This window comes from Tamandua tetradactyla, chromosome 9 (assembly GCF_023851605.1).
Source record: "Tamandua tetradactyla isolate mTamTet1 chromosome 9, mTamTet1.pri, whole genome shotgun sequence".
NCBI lineage: Eukaryota > Metazoa > Chordata > Mammalia > Pilosa > Myrmecophagidae > Tamandua > Tamandua tetradactyla.
The window spans coordinates 4,251,841-4,270,725 of record NC_135335.1 but is presented as its reverse complement, the minus strand read 5'-3'; the positions used below and the strand labels follow the sequence as shown (position 1 = coordinate 4,270,725).

The 18,885-nt window shown below is 40.2% G+C and overlaps 1 protein-coding gene and 1 pseudogene across 8 annotated transcripts in view; one reads left to right on the top strand and one right to left on the bottom strand.

Annotated features, from left to right (window-relative positions):
• PPFIA1 (PPFI scaffold protein A1) overlaps positions 1–18,885 on the top strand; it is a 171,007-nt gene that overhangs the window by 104,406 nt on the left and 47,716 nt on the right. For 5 of the 8 annotated variants that reach the window (XM_077115419.1, XM_077115412.1, XM_077115411.1 and 2 more), the window contains exons 6-14: positions 268–369; positions 609–830; positions 2,599–2,745; positions 5,986–6,120; positions 7,096–7,170; positions 7,557–7,640; positions 13,691–13,822; positions 15,067–15,129; positions 16,158–16,237. In XM_077115419.1, the coding sequence (XP_076971534.1) occupies positions 268–369; positions 609–830; positions 2,599–2,745; positions 5,986–6,120; positions 7,096–7,170; positions 7,557–7,640; positions 13,691–13,822; positions 15,067–15,129; positions 16,158–16,237 (1,040 nt within the window). The remainder of the gene's footprint in view (positions 1–267; positions 370–608; positions 831–2,598; positions 2,746–5,985; positions 6,121–7,095; positions 7,171–7,556; positions 7,641–13,690; positions 13,823–15,066; positions 15,130–16,157; positions 16,238–18,885) is intronic. The other 3 variants (XM_077115416.1, XM_077115417.1, XM_077115418.1) reach the window with 2 other exon arrangements.
• Positions 9,672–11,544, bottom strand: LOC143646486 (saccharopine dehydrogenase-like oxidoreductase pseudogene; annotated as a pseudogene).

The window sequence follows — 18,885 nt, the reverse complement described above, 5'->3', positions numbered from 1 at the left end:
AGGACCAAACTTTCTGGGTCATTTCAACCAGTTAGTAAACAAGACTTTTATTTCATAATCTTTGAGTACCCATTTGTCCATTAGAATAGTAAACTCAGTGAAATTTTAACCATTTGAGTGTTTTCAAGATGAATGATACTGCCATATGTTTTTTCCCGTACTGTGTTTAACATTTACAGTTGTGTTTTTTTAAAAGGAGTTTTGCTATCTTTACTTACTTCTCTTAAATAAGGTATTTTACTCTCATATTCAAATTTTTGGTTTTAGCTAATGATTCTTAAAGAACAGAATAATCAGAAGAAAATACTCACAGATGGGATGCTTGATGTAAACCATGAAGAAGAAAATACACCAAGCACGAATGGAAAGGCAAGTCCTTATGGCTTTCACTTCATTTTTTTTTTTTCTAACTCAATTTGGCTGCGGTCCATGTGTGAGACTCTTTGGAAGCTGTCGGTCAGGCTTCTGCTTGCAGCCTTGGTAGTCGTCAGCGCAGTGTTAAGCTCATGGATTGCATGAACCAGTTTTTATTTTACTTGTTTCACTGTAGTCTTTTATGTCATAGTTCACCATACAAGGCTATTTTAGGATTTTTTTTTTCCCAATAGAGATCTTCTGATGGCTCTTTAAGCCACGAGGAAGACCTTGCTAAGGTAATTGAGCTTCAAGAAATCATAGACAAGCAGTCCAGAGAGCAGGGCCAAATGAAGGAGCGGCTGGCCGCCCTCTCTAGTCATGTGGCAGAGCTGGAAGAAGATCTTGACACCGCCAGAAAAGATCTCATCAAATCTGAGGAAATGAACACAAAACTGCAAAGAGATGTCCGCGAAGTGAGTGTTCCCAAGACAGTGTAAACACTGATGTTACATTGATCGTTTGGATGTGCAGGTTAATTGGTGTTCACTCATTCTGTCCCCTGCTGTCCAGGAACTTTGGATTATTGTTTAAGTAGGGGAGGAGCAGAGCAGAGCTGTGAGCCTGCCAGAGCCACCCGCTGTGGTCATGCCTCCTTTCCTAGAGGTCTTCGAAGGTGTGGGGTGGGCAGGGGGAGGGCATCAACCAGTTGGTTTACCGGTGGCAGCACAGTGGACACAAGATTGCCTCCACCAGTGCTGCTCTGAAGTTAATGCTATAGTTTGGGGTTCCTTGTTTTTAAGAGGAACTCATCTTTATAACTGTAGGCTTTCTCATTTATTCTTCTTTATGCTTGGATTTCTTTCTGATACTTACACAGTAAATGAACAGATCATGGATGGGTGGGTTCCCTTCAGGTGCCCTGCGCGAGGTCTGTGGACGGGGCTGAGGCAGCCTTGCTGGCAGGCGCATGGTCCCTGCTGCTCTGCTGCTACAAGCAGTCAGGGGTCAGACGGGCAGTGTGTGTACATATGCTCATACCTGGGTAGTTAGGATAACACTGTAGAAGTTATTGCTGTCTATGTTACTCACTCCTGCCTCTATAATGATTTATGAGAAACTGACTAATCTTCATTTTAACAACAGTTGAGGGCTGGATACTTCTCCTGCCCCTCCTCCTATACTTGAATCTGTCGTGGTGCCTGAGAGGCCCGTTCAGCCAGTAGAAGGCACATACAGAACAGGTTTGCTTCAGTTCAGTAGTTTAATGAAAGGAACTTTATACAAGAATTCAGAACAAGAGACATTGTACATGCAGAGACATTTTGCATATATTGCATAATCCATTAAGTTATATTATTTGATAATAATGATTTATTAATAAGCAGGGAACTTTGAGATTCTTCTTTCAAAAACTGAAATATTTATATTAAGACTTCACTGACATTACTCATTTTGTAAATAGGGAAGGACTTCAAATCTGAATTGCAGGGGCAATGTCTGGAATTGCAAGATGGAGAAGTTCTGGTCCTAGTCTCAGTGTTTGATACTATATAGTATAATTTTGCTATAGAAGAAGGCTTTATGGGGTTGATTCCAATTTAACTACATTTTGACTTCTGTTTCCATTCGTTAATATTCTTGAATTTTATGGAATTTGCATGAGATTTTGTCCAGTTCTTTACTTATGGAAGTGAACCTTGTGTCTCTTTTACTGTTGTGTCCGCTCAGAGGTCTCCCTCTGTCCTGCACAAGCCCCTCTGTAGGGCAAAGCAGACGTAGGCTGTGGCTTCCTTAATCTCCTTGCATTCTTGCATTGTTGGGATATGGTATTATACATATTCTTTTGTGATGTGTAGAAAAAGACAGAAACTGAATAGCCAGACATAGTGTAAAGACTGTTAAGATCCTTGCTGATCAGATGGGTGAATATTTATGATACTTGAGATAGATACATTTTCATTCCTACTTGAGAAAATTGACATTTCCTTCAGTTTAATGTTGAGGGTAGGGTGGTGCAGTAGTGGCTCGGTGTCAGAATTCTCACCTATTGGGCTGGAGACCTGGGTTCGATTCCCGGAGCCTGCTCATGCCAAAAAGAAAAGAAAAAATTGAGGATACTAATTTTATATTTGATTTTATATTTATGGCTTAGTCCAGATTTTCTTTTCTTTATTTAAATATATGAATATGCTATATGTTGATCACCTGACCTTTGTTCTTCCTCTGTCACACCTACTTTAGGCTATGGCCCAAAAGGAAGACATGGAAGAGAGAATCACCACTCTTGAAAAACGCTACCTCGCTGCACAGCGTGAAGCTACATCTGTGCATGACCTCAATGATAAACTTGAAAATGAAATTGCAAATAAAGACTCTATGCATCGACAGGTAACAGTTTTCATGAGACTTTGTCTGGCTCTTATTAATTCATTATTAATGAAATTAAAGACCTTATTCTTGTGACTTTTCATGTTGGAAATCAACTTTAAGTATAAAGTTTTTTATGGTCTTTGAATATGATGATCAGCAAGTGTGGGTTGCCTCAGATTCTGCGTTTTGGTTATAAGATCTGTCTTTTTTTTTTTGCATGGGCAGGCACCGGGAATCAAACCCGGGTCTCCGGCACAGCAGGCGAGAACTCTGCTACTGAGCCACTGTGGCCCGCCCTATAAGATCTGTTTTAACTGCCGTGTGGAGCTGCACTCATTGGTCTTGCTTGTTTTGTTTCTTGTTTTAATTGAAAGCTAACCTGATGCTTATTACCACTTTTTTTTGGATTAATACTTTTTTTAAAAATATAATACCAAAAGAACACAAGACAACAAAAGATAGTCAAAATTATAGACATCTGTGCCTTAAAGTACACTATCAACAAAATGATAAGCAGCATAAGAAATGGAAGACAATAATTGCAAACCACATACCTGACAATGGCCTTGTACCCAGTAGACATGGAGAACTCTTACAACTCAATAATAAAAAGACAACCCATTTTTTTTAAATGAGCAAAGGATTTGAATATACCTTTCTCCAGAAATGTATGTAATAGGACAATAAGCACACGCAAAGATGCTCAACATCATTAGTCATTAGGGAAATGCAAAACAAAACCACAAGACACCACCTCACACCCACTAAGATGGTTAAAATAAAAAAGACAGAAAACAAATATTTGAAACTCCATATTGCTGTTGCAGTTGTAAAATTGTTCAACTACACTGGAAAACAGTTTGGCAATTCCTTAAAATATTAAACACAGAGTTACCATATGACCCAGCAATTCCACTCCTAGGTATATATACCAAGTTAATGAATACATTTATCTACACAAAATTTGTACATGATTTTCATATCAGCAGTATTCACAGCAGCCGAAATGTGGAAAGAATCCAAAAGCCCATGAACTGATAAATGGATAAGCAAAACATACTGAATCTATACCACGAAACATTATTCCCCATCAAAAATAAATGAAGTACTGATACCTGCTATAGCACGGAAGAGCTCTGAGAACATAGGCCAAGTGGAAGAAGTTGGTCACAGAAGGCCTGTGTTGGATGATTCCATTACGAAAGGATGCAGAGTGGCGAAGAATCTGGGGCACTTTGACTACTTGTTGGAAACTGGGGAACAGTGACAAATGACAAATTTAAAAATGAAGCCTGTAGTAAGAATTTGTACTCCTGTGGTTTGGGAGGCCATTCCATTCCTATTTCTGTGTAGGGTTAGATAATCAAGAGTTAACCAGAAAAACCTAAATTGGACTTCTTGAAAGTAGAGTGAGTTTGTCTGGTATTTTATAAAGTGTGTTATAAAAATAAAATATTAAGCAGCCTTAAAATGATGTGGTGGAATGATATTTAATAACATGTAAGATATCACACTGATGATGATTTTAAAAGGCAGATTGATATATGTATGCATATATATAGATATATTCACATAGTAAGAAGAGGAGTGCTGTATATAAACAAATATTACCCTCTCAGGAACTTGAATTTATAGGTGATTTTAAAAAATTTTCCTTTTTTAAAAAAATCTATATTCTAAGTTATCTACATAGAAATTTGTTTTGGAGCAGGAAAGTTTTTAGAAAGAGTAGTGGTATATTTAAAAAATATATCTTGACCAGCATTTGATTAGACATTTGCTTAAACACACACACACTCTGCTTGTGAGTTGTATTACCCTCAAGAAATGTTTGGTTGTTTTTGAAGAAAGGTTAGTACTGAACCTTTTTCACCTTAACTTGTCGATAAGAATGAACAAGCATCAACAGAAAACTAGTTTTCCGTAGTGTATGAGAACCTATGTTTGTAAAAAGAGATTCTCTTAGGGTATTGAGGAAAACCAAGTACTTTGGTAAAACGTGTCTTGTGCATTAGAAGTCAGCCTAAGGTGAGAAAGGGGGAAAATTCAACTTCCCCATGTGGAGAATTCCTGATATTCTTACAAGCAGTGGGGATAACCAAAGCAATAAGCTGAGCCTTCAATCTTGGGGTTTGTTCATACAAAACTTATCCCCACAAAGGATAGGCTAAGTCTACTTAAAATTAGGCCTTAGAGTCACCCCCCGAAAACCTCTTTTGTTTCTCAGTTGTGGCCTTTCTCTCTCAGCCAACATGACAAGCAAACTCACTGCCCTCCCCCTCTCTACATGGGACATGACTCTTAGGGGTGTAAACCTCCCTGGCAACATGGGACAGAAATCCTAGAATGAGCCGGGACTCAGCATCAAGGAAATGAGAAAGCCTTGTCGACCGAAAGGGGAAAGAGAAATGAGACAGAATAAAGTGTCAGTGGCTGAGAGATTTCAAACAGAGTAGAGAGGTTATCCTGGAGGTTATTCTTTCGCATTAAATAGATATCATCTTTTTAGTTAAGATATATTGGAGAGGCTGGAGGGAAGTATCTGAAAATATAGAGCTGTGTTCCAGTAGCCATGTTTCTTGAAGATGATTATATAATGACATAGCTCTCTCAGTGTGACTGTGTGGTTGTGAAACCCTTGTGTCTGATGCTCCTTTTATCTATGGTGTGGACAGATGAGCAAAACACATGGATTAAAAATAAATAAATAATAGGGGGAACAAGTGTTAAAATAAATGTAGTAAATTGAAATGCTAGTGATCAATGAAAGGGAGTATAGGAAAAAAATAGGGGAAACAAAGGCTAAAATATATTGAATAGATGGAAATTCTAGCAGTCAATGAGAGGGAGGGATAAGGGTATGCTATGTATGAGTTTTTTTCTTTTTTCTTTTTATTTTACTGAATTGATGCAAATGTTCCAAGAAATGATCTTGGTGATGAATATACAAGTATGTGATGGTATTATGAGTCATTGATTATATACCAAGAATGGAATGGTCATATGGTAAGGATGTTCGTGTTTGTATGTTGTTTTGTTTAAAAAAAATAGTAATTAAAAAAAAAAATTCAGCCCAAGGAGGCTGGTATATACTCCTAACAGAAAGTAAAGCTTCATGTTAAGGCATCTGTCAAAAAAGTAATGCTTCCATCATTACTAATTTAATATATGGCTGAATTTGAATTTTGTTTCACTTTATTAAAAATGTAAATGGCTAGAAGATTTGCTGCACTTTGATGTTCAACTTCGGTTTTACAGACCGAGGATAAAAACCGCCAGTTGCAAGAACGCCTGGAACTGGCCGAGCAGAAGCTGCAGCAGACTCTGAGGAAAGCAGAGACCCTCCCCGAGGTGGAAGCGGAGCTGGCCCAGAGGGTGGCAGCCCTATCAAAGGTGGTACCTCGGGTTTTGCTTGGGTCAGCTGTGAGGATTGTATTCGAATTCTGATTTGTCCTTGACCCTTGATTCGTGGTTCTTAAGTCAGTGTACCGAAAGCCATGAAACAGCTCAGGTTTATTTTTTTGAGATGCACAGCTTTTTAAATGTTAGGTGTTTTCCTCTTTTTTGTCATTCCTAAATTAATTTCCCCCTAATTTGTCAGATATCTGCTGTTTGTCCACGGTGTGCTTGACCTAAGAGTTATCTAAAACAACAGTTCAGAGCACAGAATGGAAGCGTTGTGTAAAATGAGGGTAGAGTTTTTCTAAGAAATTGGAAAATGCAGTCTTCTATTAGAGAAATTCAAAATAAATTTGTAGTAGACAAAATTTTAAGCAGTCGGTCTATCCATTTGTTTGACATGTAATGGCTGGGCATGTATAAGACACAGCCCCTACCCTCAGTCCACTGGGGGAAGCAAACAGATAGACAGGTAATTTCCAAATGATGGAATAGTCCTCTGGCAAGCGTAGCCACATAGCATGCTCTGGAAGCACCTAACAGGGCAAACAGCCCTGTCTTCCTCAACATGGGAAAAGCTTTTGCTAAGACTGTGAACTCTGCAATGCCAGTAAGCACCCTCCAGGCAGAGGTTTTATAAATCTTTTTCAGGCATAAGGAACAGCATGAGCAGAGGCCCTTAGGCAAGAGGGCATGCAGTGTCCAAGCTTCTGAGGCAGTTAGTCTCACCCATGTAGAGCTGAGCGAGTGCTTGGTGAAGGGTCGGAGTGCAGGAAAAGGGGCTAGAAGGAGGAATGGGAGCCTCCTGGTCAGGGCTGATGTTAGGTCGCTTTAAGTGCCGCCCACACCTTTTCCTTTTTGTATTGCTCACATCCGTAAAAGAACCTTTCTCTCCCCCTGTGATCTGCTTTTAAAGTCTTGGTTTCTTTCCTCCCCTGTCGTTTTTCCTGTGCCTTGTTGGCTTTGTAGTCTGACCTTTTGTCTCCTGGGAACTCTGCCGCTAAGGAAGCTAAACTGTTCGAACTTACTTCCAAGCTTAGGAAGGTAGAATTTGTATCTTGATCCTTGTTTGTGCTTGCTGCTTTCTGCTTTTCATGCTTACTAACCAGAAGCAATCTAAGGATGGAGGAAAAATGAATCCATTGAGATTTGTCATGGGGGTGGGGTGAAATGCACATTTTTCGCTCACAAAGTTAGTCCCACCACCAGCTATGCCTCAGAATCACTGTTATGAGAGGACGGATTGCTTCACGGTTTAACACATGGAGCCACGTAGGAAATGTAGATGGAAGTAAGTAAACGCTTTCCATTTAACGTAGTTGACAAATAGTTCCCGCACAGCATGTTATGCTTGTTGCTGCTCCAGTAGTGTACAGCCTGCTGTCAGTCATGTCGTCAGGCATCTCACCTTACATGGCTTTTGCTAACAGGCTGAAGAGAGACACGGCAACATCGAAGAAAGGTTACGACAGATGGAGGCGCAGTTGGAGGAAAAGAACCAGGAGCTGCAGCGGGTATGTTTTCAACTACGGTGGTGGAGAGAGCACTGAGCTCACATGCCCAGGACAGTGTGGCCTCTGCGCTTTTCTTCATACCCCCAACTCAGATGGTGGCCCTTCATCTTGAGTCCTGTCGTGTGCATTTACTTTGTGGACTTATCTGTTAGTCCTCTGCCGGTGAGCACATCCTGCATGTGGACACTGTAATGTCAGTATTGGTGGCAACAGCATAAAGTGGTGCCCAGAGGTGATAACGCCAGGGTACATGAGATCCCCAAGGCTCAGAGGGCTTCTTGCTAGCCCTTTTAGCTTGTTAGGGGAAGCTGTTCCGTGCTCACCTTGCGTGGGGATCCCCTGAAACAGAGTCAGACGTGTCATCCTAGGCAACTAGTCTACCCACTTAGGATATGGCAGTGAAGTCCCCAAGTCACGTCATAGCCTGACCTCTATCCTGAAATATCTCACTGTTACCAAAACCCAAAGGTTTATACAGAGATAGATCCTGAGCAGGAGAACAGCTATAGCTGAGCTACAGTAAAGAGCATTTGGAGAGCATGGTAGTAGAGGTGTGTATCAGCTGGATCCCAAGAGCTTTCCCTGAAAGTGTTGGGCAGATGTCAATATGGACTGCCCAGGAAACAGGGATTCAGCTAAAAGTGGCTCCAGGTCCAGCTGGCACCAGGCCTGCCTGGTGGTTTGGGGTGAAAGGAGGAACCCTGAAGCACTTCGTCGCAGCCCGTGCAGAATGTGTGACATTAATGCAAGGCCAACAGATTGTGTTTTCAACATAAATCCATGCTTTGGCCCATTAACTCCAGAGCTTCTGCGAAATGATTGTGACTTCCATGAAGAACTTGCCCATTGGACAGTTACCCCCACCTTCCAATGCACACACACGTGCACTCCATAGGCAAAGAATGACATTTTCACATATCATGGGAATATACCTCATAACTTTCAGAACTGGTTTATAGAGTTTTGAAGGTCTGGTGTTACAATAGGGATAATGTTTATAATTTAAGGCAATCAAAGGTAAATTGTAAATTGTTTTGCTTAAACATAATCAAATCCTGATTAAAAATCAGCACAGTTTTCTAAACATATTATCAGACACTGTCCATCTTATGGTAGCTGGCTCTCTCTAGAGGCTAACAGCCGTTACATGTCAGGCTTTATTCTGAGTACTGGGCATTTACTCCGCACAGCGACCCTACGTTTACACTTGAGGGCATTGGATGCACCAGAGTAGCATCAAGGTCACACGGCTGTTCTTGTGGAAGTGCTGTTCCTGTTGAGACATCCTGACTCACAGCTGCGTCTTAGCCACTGCCTAGCCATCCTCTTGCTTGGGAGGACCCTTGGCACCCACAGGCTGTGGGGAGGTGGGGATGTAGAGGCAGGTGTGGGGCCCAAAGGCCCCTTTGCTGTCTCCTGTGACCCGTCCGCATGCCGCTCCAAGAATCACTGAGTCCACCGAGGATATGGGGCCACAAAGATACTATATGGTTTTTTCTGCTGGGTTTTTTTTTTTCGCATTGGCAGGCACCGGGAATTGAACCTGGGCCACTGTGGCCCATCCGACCCTATATGGTTTTAAACCATGAAATTGTTTATGGTTCATCAAACACAGGCTTATCAACTTCACCACTACATTTTTCAATTTCTTGAGGTAATTATGTATAGTTTTTTAAAAACACATTCATTATAAAAGATGTGAAAGTCTCAATTACCACTGATTTTTTTTTTTTTTTTTTTTTTTTTGCTTTTGATGCTTGTTACAAAAGCAAAAGTCCTTTTGTTTTATTTTAGGGTTTCAGTGAAAAACCTTGTTAAAATACAAAAGTAAATCAGAGAAAAATATGCTTACACAGTGAAAATCAATAGAAATGCATATGCTGTATATTTTAAATACAAATTACAGGTACAGAACCAGGGAAAGAAAGAATAACAAACCTAATTAATAGCAGTAAACAGGTCAAACCCCTTAAGCAGCACATTTGTACCACTACTGAAATACCTAGGTAGGTACATACACACAAACCACCATTCAAATGACAACCCTTTATTATTCAACTTAGATAGCAGTCCAAAATCAGTGTAGACAGGTGAAAAACTTGGCTAAGATACCAAAAAGTGCAGTTTCATTTAGTGAAGACCCGCACAACACATGGAGAAATTCATTGGTTTCCATTCTAGTCAGATTTCTTTCAATAGCCTGACCAGGAAAGTAGCAGTTACTGCCCTAAATGAATGCCAGCCCAGGGTACCCTCATTGAGGAATTGCTATTAGCAACACAGATAGGGACAATTACTCCACCATCTGTCTGCCAGCTCATCTATAAAAATTTATCATTAATACTTCAATGAAAAAGTTAAGTCAAATATTAGTGTTCTCTCATAAGCAATAAAATGTCTACAAAATCAGCTGAAATTTGAAATTTAGAGTAAGTTATTACAATGTCCTATTTTTAATTTGTAGGTATTTTAGATTTCACAATCTTTTCCACATATGGTCAGGCAGGATTAAAGAAGAATTTCAAATATCAAATACAGAAGCTGTTAATTCATGCATTTTATGACTGGTTAATTCTTCAAATTTTAGACTTCAGAACTGCTAATGACACTAAATTCAATGCCACGTTGGTTGAGTCTGTCAATCAACTTCGTTCTGGAGAAAGCTGCTGCAGGTGTGAAGACCCCACCCACCTTAGGAAGATCAGAGGCATCATTCAGAAGAGTCATGGCTGCCTGCACCATGGCTATGGGGGTAGCTACATAGCCAGCCTCTGGTCCTTTCACCTGAGTACAAATTCTGACATTGGGTTTACTCTTATCGGTACAAAGGCCTTGGCTGTATCCTTGACCAGAGAACGTCATTGTAAATGATGAGGCATCAATCTGTTTTTGTGTTGGGCCTTGTTTTGAAAAATAACCAAAGGAGAAGAGCCATGGAATTTTATGAGAAGTTGCCTTCCGATGCTAAACCTCACAAAGAACAAAAAGAAAAGTCCTGCAAACATCAGCTTAATAACAGAGGTGATGCCTCCCACAGTGACATAAGCAGCATACTGAACTGGTGATTCCTCTAAATTTTCATGCAAGTAACGCTGAGTACGTTTCACAACAGATACATCAGCTCCCAAGAAAGGAATGGCATATGTACTGAGTTCTCTACAGTATGAAATTGGCCACCTTCTTTTCAATTTTGTACCAACGAATGGAACAGGTTTCAGGTTTGACTCATTTCGTAGCTTTTTCAAATTACTTTGATCTCCAAAACCATAAACTGCTGACTTCCAGGTACCATCATGAATGCACAATCCCTCAGGTCCTGAATGTATAGTCAAGAAACTTTCCACAGCAGTCAAGGTACCATTCATTTTATTTCTGGTATATAGTACGCCCAGATCTGCTGGAATAGAGTCAAAGCCACTGCTTCCAATGATATAAACCCCCTTTTCTGCAGCTTTCTCATGGTATTTCCAATACATCAGTTCTAGAAACTGAGGTTCTCCAGAGATGTCGATACAGCTAGCTCCATTTTCAATACATGCTTTTACCACAGGTTCACCATAAAATCGATATGGTCCTACATAACTGAGGCAACTGTTGCCTGTTTAGCCATTTCATCAAGTGAGGCTGGATTAGTGATATCACAAATTATTATTCCAACTTCAGAAGGTAGTGTTGGTCTTCCCAGCTTCAGCGCAGCCTTCTCCAGCACTCGCTGCAGCTTCTCCCGGCAGCGGCCCGCCACCGCCCAGGGCAGGCGGGAGCCCTGCTCGGGCACCACCTGCTCCCGGCTACCTCTTCGGTCACGAACTGGCCGGTGAAGCCAGAGGCTCCGAACACTACCAGATGGAAAGGCCACTGCGGGGTGGCCATGACGAAGGCAAAGCCAGCCGAGGCCCGGGCAGGGAATTCTACCACTGATTTTTTAACCTTTTGTTTGTACATTAACTTTTCCCCTTGATTCCAGACCTAAGATTTTATTTACACAAGGATAAATTCTACCAGTGTGACATAAAGTGATCCCTTAAAAATATGCTGGTTTCTGCTTGTAAATCTGCCCTCTAAGTCCATTTAATAGTTAATAGCTGGTGACATTCCTGAGGCCCCCTGAGTGCTTGGTTTAACAGAACCAATGGGAACTTCTGATAAGTGATCTCTGAAGACTCATCCCTGCATTCCCCTGGGCATATAAGCCATGTTTGCTCTTCCCACAAAAGGCCACAAAAGACGACCATGGGGAAAGGAAAGCTCAGGGGACGATGGCATGTTTGTAACTCACATTGTTAGTTTTCAGTACTTTTAAAATCATGATTGTAACTTTTATTTGAAGCTCATAACTTTTTTAAAACTTTTTTTATTGTATAATATAACATACATACAAAGCAAAGAAATAAAACAGCAATAGTTTTCAAAGCACTCTTCAAAAAGTGCTTACAGGATAGATCCTAGAGTTTGTCATGGGCTACCAGACAATCCTCTTGGGTTTTTCCTTCTCACAGCTCTAGAATATAGGAGGCTAGAGGGCTTAAATACTTTTTTATCATCACAGCCGACTTTTTTTCATGTGAAAATAACATATATACAAAAGTTATAAATTTCAAAGCATAGCACCATAATTAATTGTAGAATATATTTCAGACTTTGACATGGGTTACAGTTTCACAATTTCAGGTTTTTACTTCTAGCTGTTCTAAAATACTGGAGACTAAAAGAGACATCAATTTAATGATTTAGCATTCATATTCATTTGTTAATCCCTATCTTCTTTGTATGTATCCTTCTACCATCACCTTTGATCTTTCCATACCTCTCTTTGGGGTTGTATGGGCTATCACAATTCTAAATTTTTTATATTGGGAGGGTCTCTCACTAATATGGGGTAAGGAGATGGAGCTATCTGTTGTTCTGGAGAGGTTGGGCTATGTTTCAGGACTTATTTGGACCAGGGACCCACCTGGAGCTTTCAGGTTTCTGGAAAGTTACTCTACTGCATGGAACCCTTGCGGAATCTTATAGATTGCCCTAGGTGTTCTTTAGGATTGGCTGGAATGGTCCTGGGTGGGGGTTGGCAGGTTATGATAGGTAGCAGTGTCTATCTGAACTTTGCATAAGAGCAACCTCCAGAGTAGCCTCTTGACTCTATTTGAACTCTCTCTGCCACTGATACTTTATTAATTATGCTTCTTTTCCCCCTATTGGTCAGGATGGAATTGTTGATACCATGGTGCCAGGTCTGGATTCATCCCTGGGAGTCATCTCCCATGTCACCAGGGAGACTTTCATCCCTGGATGTCATGTCCCATGTAGAGGGGAGGGCAATGATTTCACTTGCAGAGTTGGGCTTAGAGAGACTGAGGCCAGATCTGAGCAATAAAAGAGGAACTCCAGAAGTAACTCTTAGGCCTGCCTATAAGTAGTCTAAGCTTCTTTGCTACCTACATAAGCTTCACAAGAGTAAGCCTCTTGATTGAGGGCATGGCCTATTGATTTGGGTATCCCTAAAGTTTGACACCGTATCAGGGGATTCCCTGATGGTAAGGTTTAATAGTTCCGTAGTCTTTCTCCCCTCCCTCAAGGAAGTTTGCCAATATACTTTTTGATTATCTGGTTAATATACTCTAGGATGTTTCCAGGCATTACAATAATCTGTACACAATTAAAGGACCTCTTTCTTATTATGTGCTTCCTGTGTTTCAGTTGTTCAAACAACCGGTACAGATAGGTTGAATTAGTTTATGCACTACAGAAAATTCCAGTTCCAGATCAAGTAAACCTCTCTTCCATTGGTCTCAAAGAGTATGTATGGTTCTAAAATATAGACACTGTCTTCCTTACCCCTGTGTTCTGAATTACTTTAACCCCAACCTGTTCGGTTTGTTCTCTTATCTCTAAATATCAGGTTATATATATAAAATAGTCTCTCAGAATCCAGAAATAATAATCACCACTCTGGACTTAATGTGTCTGCTGTAAAAGCTTGTAGTCTAGGCCCCTGTTTTCTTATAAGCATTTTCTAAAGGTAAGCTCATAACTTTTTGATTCTCCTGTTTTAGGCAAGGCAGAGAGAAAAAATGAATGAAGAGCATAATAAACGTTTATCAGACACTGTGGATAAACTTCTTTCAGAATCTAATGAGAGGCTTCAGCTTCATCTTAAAGAGAGAATGGCTGCTCTAGAAGATAAGGTAGGAGACTGTGAGCGTCACTCAGGTTTCTTACCCTTGACAGAAAGAAATTCATGTTCTGCTCATGGGGCTGATGCATTATTATGGGGAACAGCCACTACAGAAAATCAGGATTGTTCTTTAAAGTGGAAAAGCAACAAACTTACCCACTCAGAATTGGCTTGTTATTTGCCATGTCCAGTTTTATTTAAGTGAAATTGTTTATCATTTATTATTCTCTAGAGTAGGAGTCCACAAACTTTCTGTAAAGGCCAGATAGTAAATATTTTAGGCTTCTACTTAATTATGCCATTCTAGCATGAAAGTAGTCACAGATAATACATAAATGAATGTGCATGGCTGTTTTCCAGTAAAGCTGTATTTACAGAACAGGTAAGCAGGCACATTTGCCCAGCAGACTCCAGTTTGTCACCCCTTGCACTAGAATCTTCTTTTTAGCCCTGCTTTAATCCCTTCATTGCTCTTAAATTGGAAGTTAATTTCTTTATAAATCACACTATAGGAGTGTGATATAATAGAAATGATTTAATCAACTAAAAACAGATATTTGTAGCTGTAACCACCCCTACTTCTTATTTTTCATTTGGTTTGAGAAAGTGCTAAGCCTGGACTCTTAGAGCTCCTCATGGAGTACTTTGTTACCAAAATGAAAGCTGTTCTAGAATCATGTCCCTAGAGGTGAGACTCAGAAACTCCTCAGGTTGGCACTTTGGGTTGGGGTCATGCTCATTGGAGAGAGACATAATTACTACCAAATCGTATGGTACATTGTGTTGAACACAAAACCCATTACTAAAACCTTATTAGACACCATGCCAAATTCTTACTCTTACCTCTTTAATTAGTTGACAAAACTTGAAGTTGGGATATTTTTGTCTTAGATTTGAATTATTCATTTGAAACTTTGAGGTTTCTTGTGTGACCAATGGATTGCAGAACGTAGAAGCTAGTGTAAACCAATTTAACTGATTAAAATAGCTTATACCATGAACTTGACATACTTAAAATGAGAAAATTCAATCAGTGAAAAAGTAAATTTTATATTGGGCAAGAAAAATTATTTTTTAAAAATTGCTATTGCCTCCGCATTTCACTCTGAGATTGTGACTGTGCTCATGAATATGCTTGCATAAGCCATTTCCTTTTTGTGGCATTCTATTTTTTTAAACAGAAATGTAGCCATACTATATTTCAGGCAACATTGTAAAGACTTGACACTAAAGGATTACCTGTATCTTTTTCAGAATTCTCTATTACGGGAAGTTGAAAATGCAAAGAAGCAGTTGGAAGAAACCCAACATGATAAGGTACTTCAGCCTCCTCTGATTCGTTTAGAAATCTGTTAAGAGCTAAATTGAACTCAGTTGTTATAATTACTGTAGGAGTTTGGCAGAAATTGAATTAAACTTTTTTTAATGTCTATCATAGTCCAGTGACACATATTTATAGCACCCTTAGCTTTGGGTTGAATCATTTTGTGTTTTATATGGGTATTGAGACTGTGATAATATATACATACAGTTGAAAACTCACTCCTTTCTGGGTTAATTTGAGATTAAAACATTAGTATAAACCTTTTAACTCAGACATTGCCATGAGAGAAATATGAGCCCCATATGTAATTTTGAATTTTCTGGTAGCCATATTTTAAAAGTTGAAAAGGTAAAATTAAATTTACTTAATCCAATACATCCAAAATACCATAATTTTATCACATAATTAATATTGAAAATTGATGAGGTATTTTACATTCTTTTTTTGTTTTTTGTGTTAAGTCTTTGAAATCCACTGTGTGTTTTGTGGCTATAGCCCATCTCAGTCTGGGCCAGCCCATTTCAAGTGCTCAGTGGCCACATGTGGCCGGTGGCTACTATGTTGGATAATATAGGTCTCAGAGTTATTAGGTGACTTAATAAAACCTTTTGTTGGTTTCACTTTTCTTTTTAAAATTTTTTGCTCTGTAGAGAAATGAGATCAGGTATACAAGTAATGCATGAATGATTGTGTGTTTGATATAACAGAATCAATATAGAGAAAGTGAATGTTGCTCACCTCCCCTATCAGAAGTTCTACTGTTCTCTACAAAATATAAAAGTAATAAATATTGTTCTCCAAAGAATTGTCTATGATGAACATAATTCATATTCATTAGGGTTTCCAAAGTTAATTTTGTGGTCTGAGCCCAGTCTTGCAGAAAATGTTCTCAAAATGAAATGTTTGGTATTATAACTGCTAGTTTAATTTATGGGTCTATTCAACATTTGAGCACTTTTGATGCAAATTATTTTAAAATCTGAAAGAGGTGGCGTAATATATGTTGTTTGCTATTTTGTAGGATCAACTTGTACTAAGCATTGAAGGATTGAGGGCTGAACTAGACCAAATGAGGCTAAGAGGTGCTTCACTTCATCATGGGTATGACACTGACCCTTAACAAATAGGTTTCGAGCACTTTTAGTAGGTCTGTTGTCTATACAAGGGCCCTTGGTCCTGTGGCTGATGTGTCGGGATATAGCCCATGGTCTCTCCACAAAGGGTGTGTAGCTTAATACTGGGCATAAGGGAAAAGAGAAATGTCATTCCACATAACTCCTGGTAGCAGAGTCGGGTGATAGTCATGTCAGAGACAGAGCTCAAAAACCCAGGAGGAGGTGGAGGAGATTTAGAGGGTGGGGAAGGATCCATTAATATTGGAATGTATCAGTTGGGTGGACAACAGAGTATCCACTGGTGATGAACGGTTTGGAGGGCAGAGCGTAGAACATAACTCTGGCACAGTGCATGCAGCTGCTGAGGGAGTGATTGTATGGCTGGAGGGTGAGGGACACCTGGACATGCATGATGTAGCACGCATTTATAGTTTTTGGTATTTGTAAAGAAACTGAGGGTTAATGATAAGTAGTCTTTTAAAGATCTCTTGAGACAGGAATTTGATCGGGCTGGCATAGGAGTGAATCAGTTATCAAGCTTGTGGATAAGCCTAACAGATTGCCAGCAGCTGAGCCCTGGTGTCCCTCTTGTCCCTGCTCATCATTTCGGAGGCTGCAATTCTCCTTGAGCCATTTAAAACAACAGCAACAAGAACAAACCATTTTGTAGAAAATGGTCATCGTGTGAGAGTTGAACAGAAGTTGTCGAATGGTTAATGAGCACCTACCTCTGTGGGAATTAGACTTCAACTTGAAATATGATGTAGAAGGAAGCACAAGGCCTGTACCAGCATTTCTGCATTTACAAATTTAGAGTGTCCTGAGGATCATGTGTTCTGTCCCTACTGAACCTCCTTAGAAAATACGAGAAGAAATCAGTGAAGTTGGAGTTATGGCGAGTGAGAGCCAGGCAACGTCATAGTCTCTGAAACCACAGGAAGGTAGAATTTCAAGGAGGAGAAGTTATATGCTTACAGTATATACTTACAGAGAAGAAAAGTTGAGGAAGATACTGACAGAGAAAAGTCACTCAATTTGCTCATGAAAATCCTCAGTGATGAGAGACTAGTATCATTAGTATGGTAGAGGCAGACCCAGTGCTCAAGGAATAAAATAAGGTGTGTTTTGACAGTACTGTGCTAATGAATAGATGGAGAGGAGGTGGGTGCAGTGCACATTACTCTTGAAGGAGTTTTAGTAAATGAAAGGAAAGAGAAATGGTGCAGAAACTTGGAGGAGGGGTCAAATTGAGGGGAACATAGAGGAGGCATGCCTGTTTGCTAGGCAGAGGCGTAAGGGTGATAGAAGACAAGAAGACAGGGGCTGTTGGCTCAAGCAGTGCACAGAATGGCAACCAGGGTGCCTGTGGCTGTGTAAGCCTGAAAAGCAGAATATTTCCTGCCTGAGGCAGTGGGCAGGGCAAGAGGAAAGGGGTTTGTTTCAAGATATTTCATGTCAAAAAGCATAGAAGATGGAAAAAAAAAAGCATAGAAGAGAGGTTGTTGGCAGGGGAGGGGGCCCAGTGAGGGAGCCCACTACAAAGAAGGGGGGATAACGTGTTGCAGCAGGATGTTGGGGTCTCCAGCTGGGAGGCTTGAGAAGCTCGCTGTTAGTCAGGGGCATGCTCAGCCTGTTGGCATGACTGCATAGTGAAACCAGGCATCTCGGTTTGTGATCCTCTCCAGCAAGAGAAGATAGTCTAGACTGAGGAGTAGAAAAGGCACAAGATGATAGATGGAGTTTTCGTGAATAGATTGGGGAAGAACAGGCACACGTAGAAAAGGACACTGTGAGATGGCTCGCTGCAGGGTAGCGGCTGGGTGAGATCAAAATTAGGAAGCATTTGTGGACTTCGGGGTACCATGCACCATCCAAAATTGCATGCAGGGTTTTTTGTATGGTTAGCTTTCTTCTGATCCTGAAATGTGTCATGACCCAAAAAAGCAGTTAAGCTAAAAAATTGTGCTGCGGAAGAATGAACAATCTCATAGGGAATGAAGGATTAGGAGATGTAGAGAGATAGGTACTTGTAGTCCAAAAGCAATTCTGGACTTTGATCTCTAAGAAACAAGTAATGTGTCTTACTTAAAACTTCAAGAAGGCATTCTTTAGGGGTGCAAGCATAGCTCAGTGGTAGAATTCTCACCTGCCACGCAGGAGACTCGGGTTCAGTTCTCTGCCCATGCACTTCCCCCCCAAAGTGAAACAAAACAAGAAGCAAACCAAACAAACAAAATTCAACAAATGGAACTGCAATAACAGGATAGTCACATAGAAAAAGAATGAAATGTGACCCCTTATATACAGCATACAAAAAATAAAAGAAGGCATTTCTTTTAAAAATGTTGGGGTGCGTGCATTGTAGTTGAACCAGAAGTGGGTGGTTTGGCTTAGCCGTGTCTATAGATGGTGCAGAGTGGTGAGGGTTCCCCATTTAACATAGTTTAATCAGATGAATGGTTTCCATCTCCTTAGATCTTTGCCTCTTGAGGATTTCTGAAATTGAAGGCAGCTGTTCTTCTTTCCCAGAAAAGAAGGAATTATTAGAGTAAATAAAAATGATACAGAAACAGGATTGAAGTGATGAAGTGTGTGCCCATGGCTCAGGCCAGGCAGCTCTCTGCTTCGCTACTG